General features: G+C 37.9%; 1 protein-coding gene across 1 annotated transcript in view; it reads left to right on the forward strand.

The window, feature by feature from the left end:
- The window catches only part of MICU3 (Mitochondrial calcium uptake 3), a 34268-nt gene that overhangs the window by 10091 nt on the left and 11880 nt on the right, over window positions 1-12297 (forward strand). Inside the window, exons 6-9 of the mRNA XM_080268431.1 lie at window positions 1399-1563; window positions 7128-7212; window positions 10964-11087; window positions 12148-12276. Coding sequence (XP_080124557.1) covers window positions 1399-1563; window positions 7128-7212; window positions 10964-11087; window positions 12148-12276 — 503 coding nt within the window. The remainder of the gene's footprint in view (window positions 1-1398; window positions 1564-7127; window positions 7213-10963; window positions 11088-12147; window positions 12277-12297) is intronic.

A 12297-nucleotide genomic window follows, 5' to 3' on the forward strand; every position in this document is an offset into this window, starting at 1 on the left:
CAGACCTTTTTTCAGCCCTAGGTATAAACAGACATGTGGAGGTGTTTGATATGTGGGATTGCTGGGCATCAGGGAACAGGTTTTAAACTTATGCCCAGAGTTGGAAAAAAAAAAAGGGGGGGGGAGTGGGAGGATGGTAAGGACACTCCCAGGGATTCTTTCCCAGCCAGAGAATCAGATCCAAGACCTCTTAGTGGCAGACTGTCTGTGCATCCAAATACACCCCTGAATTATTAAGAACTAAGTTATATCCCTTGCACACCTTGTTAACTCCTTTATTTGTGATAAGACAGACATTATTGATTTCTAGGAGGCTTGCTAAGTCAGTAGATTATGAGAATTGGTACCCCTGCATTTGCTGATCATAAAGTTTTAAAGTTTGTAAACAAATTTGAATTATATATGCTTAGTAAAGTCTACATCCAATCCCTCAGATATTCTCATAAGTTTCATAAAATTCATGTGGAGGTAATAGGAATAAATTTAAAGGGCATCCTCAGCAATGGAGTTAAGACTGAGTACATGGAGAAGACCTTATACTGAGTGATACTACTTTTGTTCCTCAAAGGTCCTCCTGAACATTGTGCATGAGAGTCTGAGACAGGGTTTGTAGCAGATCTGGCAGTTAATTGGGTAGGTTCAAGGAGAAGCTGTAGCAGAGTTGCAATGTATGTTTGGTAGGGACATAGTGCTTTAAAGATAATCAGTCATTGCATGTTATTCTATTGCCTAATCAGTTTTCCTTGTGCATGAAAAGCTTAAACATAAACAGCAATGGCAGTATTCACAGTTATTTTTATCATTATTATTTCTAAACCATTTGGCTTACTTGTTACTGTCTTTTTCAGGCAATCATCAGTAATTCCTTAAAAGTTTTTACAGGTGCTTCAGTTATATTCTCTGCCATCTCCTCTTGCTTCTCTACAGTATGTTTTGTAGATACGGTATTCATTTATTGTTTTTCATTCCAGTTACATTATTATGTGAGAGGTGACGTGACAACAGCGGTAGGTTCAGGAGAATTTTGTTTCCAGGTTCACAGTATTACAGTACTACTGAATAATTTTATTTCAGTGACTTGCAGATACACAGTACTGCATTAATGACCTTATTCCTTCATGACAGTATCTTTGAGAGAGTATTTCCTGTCACCTTTATCTATTTTCACTTCATTTCTTATAATACACAGTGCTATACAGATTTTAAAGAGTGTGTTGCTTCTTCATTTGAACAAATAATTAAAGAAAATATTAATACCTGTATCCATTTGGCATTGTAAATTTTTAATCTTCTTAGTTAAAGCAGGTGCCTGTTTTCTTTTATACTTTGCATGTGAGTCAGTTATGAAGGTATGTGAATGAGGGGGAGGCTTGGTATCTAACCACCCCCATGTAACAGTTAATGGGGATGATCACTGCTGGTGTGTTCCGGGCATATGCCTCTTGGGTCTCGGACACCACCCACGGAGAGGAGGCTACTGATGACCGGAAAAAGGACGAGGCCACCAGGCAGGTCGTAAGTGAGCTGCTGCTGGGAAAATCTGGTCCTGACGTTCGTTTTGGGGTAATATAGCATTCATTTGTAGTGGCGTGCCGCGTGAAGCTCACCGCCGGCCCTCGCTCCGTTCCTGTTGTTGTCACTTCTCTCTGGACGTTCTGGATGTGTGTCAGTGTGGCGGAGTTGTCCCTGTGTGTCCTGCCCTCACTCAGACCCACACCTGCCTCTGCCACTACTCTCACTCCACCTCCCATTTTCTACTGCAAGTAGAATAATATATATAAATATATAAAGCAACTTTTCTGTTATACAGATAGTCCTCTTTTAAAGTGTAGGATGTCGGTGGGCAAAATGCTACTCATGAAGAATAAACTGTAAGTGGGACATGCTCTTAGTTCAAGGCTGGAGTATTAAATGCAAAAATCACTTAATATTGACTTCAAAACTACTACTTAATGAATTGTGAACCATTTTAAGTGATTAAAAATATTCATTTAGCCAGCAGCTTAATAATGAAAGAACTTTAAACAAGAACTACATGTAGTTGGTGCCGCTGCTTGGTTAGCATTGCTGTTTATTCATCTGGTTGCTTTTTCATGTTCTGTACTGAGATATTGTATATATAGTGTTGTTGGAGTGAGGGTATGTGTGCTTGCCTGCATTGAGCCACAGCAAATTTTTAAGCATCATAACAAATGACACTGTTGTATGCTGATTCCACCAAAAGTGTCTGGAAAGCAGTACCTCACGTGTGCCAGCGGTCACCTGTGCACTCTAATGTGTTACAGTACAACACATACTACAGTAAATAACATCCAGATCATTGTCAGTGTTACTATTTGCTTCTTCACACTCTCCACCAGAATTATTATTCAGTACATCACTTCTTTTTACATACATTACATAAACAGTACAGTAATAAGAGTAGACTTGCCCAACATACATACATTTGCTGAATGCATTTTAGATACTCAAGACATTTTAAGGCAGACACAAACTGTAGAAGTGAAACACCATCTGGTTGTAACGTGACTGAAATACCCGTCACTGTTTTGATGTGAGGCTGACTATTGACTGACAGGGGCCGGCTGCTGTCATTGGTGGTGTTTACATGTAGACTGGCTGCTGCCTCTTTACTGATTCATGCTTCCTGAGTCCTCTGTCCGTAGTTGTGGGGTTTTTGATTGTGTGTACATCGTAGGGTAAGGTGTGAGAGTATTGTAGAAATGATCTTTATGTGCAGTTAACTTAGAAATCTGTGTTGCATTAGCAATGAAAATATTGGCTTAGTTACTAAGCTTAATGGCTGAAACCACAGTAACATTTAACAAAAGTATCAGTTGCCTTAAGCAGTAGTTCTGTACTGTACTTGCGTTATTGTGACTGCAAGGTAAAACTTTGTATAATGACATGGTTTACTAATACAGAACAGTATTGAAAGTGGAAGAAAGCACTTACTTCCATGTTAATGATGTGATAAATTCTTGTGTAGTGATCAGAGTTGTACCTCATGAAACCAACTGGGAGGTTAAGTTTTATGTACAAGTTGTCAGCTGTGTGGTACATGCTTCTAAACAAATGAGGTATAGGTATCTTTTCAGTGCTTAGGTGCTATTTTATGATTAATTGTAAGGCATTACTTTGTTATATACTGATATTGATAATTAGCAAAAATAGTTTAGCAGTCTGGTGTTTGTGTGAAGGTTAAAGCAGCTAAGGTAACACTGAGGAAGCTCTTGCACACCAGCTCTTGCTTTTCCTGGCAATTACTCTTACTCTTCTCCACTTTAATCATCCTAATTCTTCTGCTTTATTATTGCTGTTAAGCCAAGCTTTGCCTAAATATAAGGAGTGTTATTGTTTTTATTTCAGTAACAGTATTAATATCATGTATTATCACAGTGGTAAGGTTTGGTTGATGAGGAAATGTTGCAAACTTTATTGTATCATGTAGGTAGTACCAGCCACAGGGAACTATTCACCACAATCACTGCAGTTTGTTAATTTTGAAAGAATCCTTTGCCATAATGTGTAAAGCAGTTAGTAGAAACTGCTGTCTATTCTTGAGTTCTTAAGTGCCTAATTTTAAACATCTTCGATACTGTTTTAAGAATTGAGGTTGTATTTTGAGATGTTTCACAGATTTTAGTATACAGTACTGTTGCATGTGTGCAAGACTAGTTTAATATCATCATCATCATCATCATCACCATCATCTAATCCAGTGTTGCCCCATAAGGAGTGTAGGAGCCTAAGTTGGTCCTGACATTTAAGATTTGAGTGACCAACCTCACACATCCCTGAGTGGCATTATGTGAGCACTAAACCCCAACCACCCCTTGGATATATCCTACACCGGCTCAATCTGACTGGAGCGCCTTAATTACCCTCTAAACCACCAGGTACCATAATTTTGTTACATGGTTATCTCCCAGTGTAGTAAATGGTTTCCTGGTGTATAGGAAACCATTTGGCCTGTCACTTAGTGAAGAGCCACCCATAGACAGAAGGAAGAGGAAAGAAGGATGGGAAAGAAAGACAGAAGAGCAAGGAAGGAAGGATGAGAGGAAAGGGCAGGCATCCAAGAGCAGCTCTACATCGAGTGAGTGGATGGTATTAATCTTCCTACTACAAATTTCAGGTTTATTTACACATATCCCTTTCCTGTTTGTCATTATAACTTGGACACAGAGAATATGTGGATAACATTCATTTTCCCCATCTATAGTGATACTCTGTACCCACGAGTTTGTCATACACCATATCACACTGTAGTGAGAATTATCATTAGAAAATTGATTTTCTTTTTTCTGGGCTACATTTATGTAGTGGCATATTACTTTTGGTAAGCAAACCATTCTCTCCATACATTACAGCACTTCATCAAAATGACATCATGCTTCTTCTTAAGAAGTTCCAATATTAAGTTTGAGTACTATACAACTGAATGTTTTTTGTGGAATGGTAGCCTGCAAGGTAACCAAGTGCTAGAAGCAGCTTATTAAACCCCAGCAGGTGCTGGAAACTTGTACATTGTTTACAGTTGGTAATTATTATCCCTACCTCTTGTTAGGGAAAATATGAAGTTTACAAAAATGTATGATATTGATCCATTATTTATGGATTTGTGAATTACTCACATTATCTAGATTAATGCTAGCTCTCATCTGGTTTTTTAATCTCCCTGTGGCTTGGTCAGTGAACTAAGGTGCCTTCTTATCTCTCTCCTGCCATTTCCATTATTCAGATTAAGCAATTTCAGTTTGTACTGAGTCAGTCACCAGTGATTCGGTTTCAGCTGTTTATTATTGACAGTTTAAACTGATTGGAAGTGTTGCAGTTACTCAAAATTCATCATTATCAGTGTTTCATGAGGTATATGTTGATTTGCAACTCTTGACTAACTGAGAATGATAAATGTTAAAAGCAAATGATTAACTAGAGGTAGAATTTAACATAATAAAATAGTTGAAAAATCCATAGCTTCCATGTATGATTTTAGTAAACTAAAACTGTAGAGCTTAGTCTAACTTTGACTCCTGTATGACTGACTGAGTGAATAAAGTGTCAGATACAGTAATGTAGGAAACAGTGGTTATTAGGAAATTTCAGTACAGTACATTTAATAATGTCGTCACATGTTGACTAGAAGTGGTATCAATCTATGTAAGAACTGTAACTAGGGTGCAGTCCAAGCTAGGGTAGGACATGACTGGGACACCTATGTCAGTGTTTTATTTTAGTCCTGTACTTGAAATAAATAGTACCTCATATGATGTCAGCATTAGTACAATGCTGTAATTGCAGTATACCTGTGATTTGATGAGCATTACTGTTCATTTTGCCTCTCTTAAAGGATGGTTCCCAGTGGTGGTATACATGGCTTGGACTACTGTATTATTCAAGTAATATTCACTTTAATAGAACTTAAGGGTATCTTTTGATTAGCTCCTCTCGTTTTAGGCAGAAATTATTTTTGGCATATTCCTTGTTGTATTGCAGTTTAAGCACTTATTATATACAATACTTGTGTGAATGTTAGATTATATGCATTGATTCCTGCCCTGGCTGAAATAACATTTCTTAGTTACACAAAAACTGTTTTCAGAGTTCTGTAAGTTGCTTGAATTAGGTCTAAGAAGAGTCTCATCATGTGATAACTGTATATGAGATGTCTTCCTTGTATGTTTTGCTGTTTCCAGTAAGTGCTGCGGTGCCTTGGAAGAGCAGACTTCAGCTCGTTGTGTGACTGCTGCTGAGGTTATTGTGGTGAGAGGATTGTCTCGATTCAGTCATAAAGTCAAGGAGAGAAGGTGTGGAAAAATTAACAAAAATTACCCTGAAGTTTTTAATAGGAAAAAAGAAATTTATACATTGCAGAGTAGCCAGGGTTGTAACTACCTAGACATGGCATCTAGCAAACTCACACTATTGTTCACATCTGGTCTAAAGCCATTCCATCACGGTATTATTAAGTACTGCCACATTGCACTGTGTGTGATATTTTAATGGATTATCCTTGGGCTGCCTTTGTGCTGTCTTTTCAGTTATCTTTCAGCATCTTCCTTGCACTTTTTTTTTTTTTTGACAGCAGTATTATTTATGATACACTGTGTAGTAATGTGGCTATTGCTGATGTGCCCAGCAGCATTGGTTTTCCGCTGTAGTTCATTCTGTATATGGTTTCATGATTTATACTGTACCTCAATATTTTAAGAATGTTGAGCTTTCATTTAGGGTTTTCTTGTTTTAATGTTGCAACCTTATTGTAAATGTAATATTTATAGCCATTTTTAGCTACACTCACTTTCTGTTAACAGTGATCTCGTGACTATTTTTGTACTTTACCTTTTATCGTAGGAAATATTCTTTGCTTTTTATCTTGCTTTATGTTATATTGATTGAGGCAAGATTTTGCTTTTGTGGCACCTTGCAGCCTTCTGGCACAGTTATACTATTGTTACTTCTTTGTGCTCCATTCTTGTATCTTGGGATCTCTTTGGTAGTGTTGACCATACTTGCTTATTTATTCATGTATGTTTATTATTGTACTCTATAATGTCCACTTGCATTGCATAACTGTTTGTTTCCACCTGAGTCTTCTTACTTGCTCATCCACCCCATGCCACCCTTAGTGGGTCAACAAAATTATACAAGGATATAGTTATTGAGTTTGGGTGACAAAAGTATAGCATGGGTTGGCTTGGTTCTGTTGCTAGAGAGTCACAACCCTTGGCACACTGTGGCATTTGTATATCTCATTTCCCACTGACAGTAAGGGCAGTTTTATACCACTTCCAGGCACAGTGAAGTTAATGCAATGTTTCACCTGTCTTATGAACTTTGAGACTGAGTTGAGATGGTTCCCTCACCTAACTGATATTAGTAGCATTCATAAGGGTAGCTGAAAGCTGTCCTTCCTAAGTTCCTTCACAGCCTGCTTCTGCAGGAAAAATTGTTTTTTTGATTACACATCATTTTTTTTTTTTTCCTTCAATGCATACAAAACTATTGATAGCCTTAGCATTCTTTTTATTGAGGTGTGTGTGAAAGTGAGTGAGTGATGGTGTGCGTTAGTGGTGGTGTACCAGACAACATAGGAGGCTAGTGACACAAGCTTTTGTTTGCAGCTTGAGAAAATCTTCAGCACTGCTCGGCGTGACCGCCTCAACAGAGTGCTGGAGGGGGCTGGGGCTGTTAAAGCTGAGGACGGAGGTGAGCCTCTCAACAACTGTGTTTCACTTATATTAGGTGGACCCATGAAAGGTAAGTAAAGCATAATGATAATGAAAAAAAAAGTGATGTTCTGCTAAACATGTAATGGGCTGCTTCCTTGTTGTGCTTTAATTACCCTTGGTAAGTAAGTGCCAGCACCTTCAGGAAGAATGATGCAACCTTTTCCACTCCCACTGTGCATGTGTGGAATGAGAATGTTTTCTCAACGCAGCCCATATTGACGAGAGTTGTTGTAATCCACTGTGCATATAAAGGAATTCTGAAACTCCTTAAAGTCTGAAAACTTCTTTGCTTGCTCAGTAGTTGGAAGTAGGTAGCTGAACATATTCAGCCTGCTAATACATATGACCAAGCACTCAAAGGGTTAAAGTGCCCCCCCCTCCCCCCTTTCCTAGATTGTATGATAGGAGCTGAAGCCACAGTCACAGATCTTGGAGGTAAATCAGGCAGACTAGCTTGCTCTCATGAGTTTGTTATTTTGCTGAACTGATGGTGACAGCATTGTAAATGGAAAATTATCTTTCAACATACACTGTGTTAACACTTGGGACACTGGTTGATTCAGCAGTCTTTTCTAAAATTTCTCATTTCATAATGAAAAAAATGAATTACAGTACTGTACAGTTATGACATTTTTATATATGGTATTTTATATTTTTGATAAACCTGTATGAAAGACTGAAACAACAGTATTCTACCGTATTATAAAATATGGCCATAATTGAAAAATTTTCAGATTTGTTCACATTATGTTCAGATATACAGTACCTCACAAGAGGTAATGTGTGTAGCTCAGAAGGCACACTATTTTTGTTAAACATTTTAAATTTGAACATTACATAAGAAAAACTGACACCCAGAAACAGGAGAGAGTAGGTCTAGTAGTAGTAGTAGCAGAGTAATCCTGGTCTGTCTGGTCAAGCAGACCAATCAGCTGCAGGCAAACAGTCACCCTTGTTGGATCATCTTTTGCAGTACACTTATGTTTTCTTGGGGTGGACACGCTTCGTCTCAACATGTACTGTACAATATTTAATAAGGGGGGGGGGGAGACTGGTCGACCGTGGCATTCATAACTTTTTTCTCCTCTTTTTCTCGTTTTTCTCTTTCTTTCAAGAACGGTCAACCATGGCAGTCAAGGGATTAAGAAAAGAAGCAAGCTGAACCTCAGAGCCTGAGGTTTGGAACAGTAATGATGAAAATGCATATATGGTACTCTACAGTGAAAGTCATCCTGGAATATAATCAAGTATTAGTGCTGTGTTAGTGTCATTCTGTATGTGCTGCAGTGATAGTTTGCAAGTCTTGCTTTCCCTGTATTGCAAGTAAAGGCTTATACATAGTGCCAGAAATTTAAAAGTAGAAAAGTATGTCAGACCTGATCTTTCAGTGCCAGGGTTCACGTTGATGGGGAATTTGCAAAATATATTCTTATTCTTTAATCTGCTTATAATTTTTGTGTTTTTCAGTTATTAAACTAATCTTCCTAATATGACATTAGCCCATTTAACCCATGGGATCTATCTAGAACAGAATTAGATTGTCTGGTATTGATCAAAATTATATATAATAGGTACCCTCAAACTGGAACTGTATATGGAAATTGTTCTTAACTCTATAATGAATGTATCCTCAGCTGAATTAAAGATTCATGCATTATCCAAACTATATAGAATATATAAAAACAAGAAACTTCTCAGTTTGGAGGTGTTAATGGCTTTCAGATATCTGTTTTGTGTTGAGATCATGAGCTTAGATCATATAATGGGAGAGTATGTGTAAGTAATTTAAATATATGATACACTGACCAAAAAATTGATCTGAATGCAAACTCAGGTGCTTAATGACAACCTGCCAGGAATTTTTGACCCAGGTTCTGTGGTATAGCTTTGTATTGTTAGGCCCAATTTATGTGTATGGCACAAACCATAACTTTTGTTGATTGCCATTGTCGTATATTATGGTGTAATAATATTGATGTTACATTGGTAAGGTACAGCCATGATCAAAAGTTCTGTCACTTTTCCTACTTCTGTCTCCTTGAACTTTGAAAATCATTGTGGTGAATCCTCAGCAGCTGACACTGATGGTACTAGTCTGTGGCCAAATAAAGTTATCAGTGTCAGTAGCTGCAGACACACTGTACCAATTTTCAAAAGTCCTCAGAGACAGAAGCTAGAGAGGCAGGAGGACTATTGATGCCGATCGTACCTTTGATTTAGTTCAGGTTGTCGTGCATGTAATGAAATATTGATGTACAGTAAGAGACTGATGAAATTTACCCTGTTGACCAGGGATACAGTTTTTATTATACAGCATTCTTGCTGTAGAACTTCCAGGTTATTTTATACAGGTTTGGAGATACAGTAAAACCTCGATATAATGTACTTCAGTAGACCGGAATTCTCTGTTATTAGAATCAGAGAGCTACCTGACTAAATTTTACTAAATTCCTTTATATTGGAAAAAGTCTGATAAGCCAGAAGCAGTCCAGGCTGCCTGACCACTTCAGCTATTTTCACCACAATAAGGTAAATATAAGACATGTTTATTGGTGTACAGTGCAGTATTATTATACAGTATGTATTACTGTATACCTTTTGATAATTGTATTGAATGTATAATACAGTATGGTACTGCAGTGGTAGTTAAAATGGTTTAAAAACTGTTGGTGCAGTCCGAACTAATGTCTGATAGATCGGAAGAAGTCTGGGTTATTAGGGGGAAGTCTGGATGTCACTTTTATCGAAATTTTGCCTTTTTTGGAATGGCTTGGGCCCCAATTAGTCCATTATAGTGAGGTTTTCTGTACTTTACTAACTAGAAGGGATTAGGTACCACCTTTATTAACACCTTCAATATGACAGGTCTTTCCTAAGCTTAAGTAACATGGTCTTTAATTCGTTTCCATCAGCGTGGGCTGTAATTCGTTTACATCAGTTGGGCCTTTTAGATCTTATTTCACAGAGCTCAGTGGCAGAAAGAAGGCTGTACTGCGGCTCTGCATTCTTTCCGTTATACTTCTTCATGACTGTCATTATGGTCTAATGTCTGTCTCCTGCTACAACTCAGTATTCTGGATGAAGAGATGACAGTTTTAAAGCAAGTTAAAGTAAAAAAGTATAGTAGGAATGAGAATAAAATTGAAATGCCCTACTGTGGCCAAAAGGGTAAGAGGGGTGGACATTTCATAGTCGCATGAAGTGGCATGAATGTAAATGATGTCATCAAAATATTTTTTGGGAATTAATGGGAGTCTATTGCTCACATACTGTAATGCCACTCAGGAAAGAGTGACTGGTCCCTTGCATGTTAGAACTTGTTTTGCCTCACTGGAGTCTCACCAGACTATGACCTAGGCTTGCTTTTACAGGACTCCTATTACCAAAAATTTAACTCCTTTCATCGGTGGTGCTCCTTGGATTTTCATATCATTGTTTATTTTATTATACAAAATAACTATGTAATTTCATTCAGAGGGAAGCCCCTAGCAGCCACAGTATAGGATAGAAAAAAAGAGCCATTTGTTATTATGGGAGAACCTGTACCAAGGAAGCACTTCCAGATTGGTAAAAAGCAGAGTAGAAAAGTGAGTAGTGTGATGGAGTAAGAAATCTTGAGTGAGAGTAGCTGTTAGATTTGTCTTTCATAACCATATATGTGAATGGTTAGCAGAAAGTCAGCAGTGTTTATGGCAGATAGTTGACTAACACAAGGTTTATATGTGCAGAAGAAAACGATGCAGAAGTGGTGGAGGATGAGCTTCAGAAGAGTCACATGGTGGACACAACCCTCCTTCTTCACTTTTTTGGCCGCAAGGGAAAGCAGGATCTCAAGTTTGAAGAATTCAAAATGTGAGTACTGTATATTGATAAAAAACTGCATGTAATTGGTCATTATTACTGAGTATTGGTTGCAGCAGTTGCTTATGCCTCTTATGATGACAGATATTCAGAGATATTTAATTTGATGGGTATGTGTAGGAGAGCCAGGCTGTTGTAGTATTTGTGAACTCTGAGGTGGTCATATGTTGCATGCATTGGTTCAAATACTAAAGGTGCCTAGGGATTGTTTTATCATTGAGAAAGCTCTCAGTGGCACAGGTCAATCTCCAGCAACTTGAATGTTCTGAAATACTTTAGCCTAACCTTAGGCTTCCTACTGTACATCCCAGTGAGGAAATATGGAATTATCCATTGCCATCTCAGTGAATATTAGTAGGTACCTAATCAATACTTGGCTTCCACAGACCATGGGTTGTACTACCATAGGAATGATGTATGGCTACAAGCTTGATAACCATCCATACAGTTATCACTCATAGGCAGGAAAGTTAGCTATATAAATATATAGTCACAGTCCAGATTGAGGTTTTTAGTTTTACAAATCTTCTTCTTGCCTACTTGTACTTTAGTGTCAGTAATTGAGAAGTAGCTATATAAACTTTTTAATATCTCCACGATGGTATTCTAGTGCTACCAAAGGATACTTTGACATGTACTTCACCAGGTTAATGCTTTTGTTTATTTAAGGGGTGTGAATCCCACATTGTTACGAACCTCTCACATTGTTACAAACCTTATTATGTATCTCAAATTTCTCTTCGTAACAGCTTCCAGCAGTTGTTGGGAAGTCATTAGCTGGTTTGGGGACTGTTTAGTTTCCAGTCTGTAGAAAACATCAGCTGTGCCATAGCAAACCCCCCAAAGAAAATTCCTTAAGAGGAAACACAGCATCATTTTTAGATTAAATTGGATGAATCCCAGAGTATTGGCTTAGGGAAGTCTGCTTATCATTAATGTTAAGTGGCCATCATTTGAACAAACCTGGACCTTCCTTTCAGATTAAAAATTACATAATAAATGTTACAATCATGTGTTACTGCTCCTCAAGAAGTCTCATTTTCCACTCCAGGTTCATGGAAAACTTGCAGACAGAGGTCCTAGAGATTGAGTTCAATGAGTTCTCAAAGGGACTTCCTGCCATCACAGAACTTGACTTTGCCAGAATTCTGCTGAGATACACATACCTTCAGTCTGACCAGTATGTTACTTAGTATTCCTC

Source organism: Coenobita brevimanus, chromosome 28 (genome assembly GCF_032717465.1).
Source record: "Coenobita brevimanus isolate Jiangsu-jjx chromosome 28, ASM3271746v2, whole genome shotgun sequence".
Classification (NCBI taxonomy): domain Eukaryota; kingdom Metazoa; phylum Arthropoda; class Malacostraca; order Decapoda; family Coenobitidae; genus Coenobita; species Coenobita brevimanus.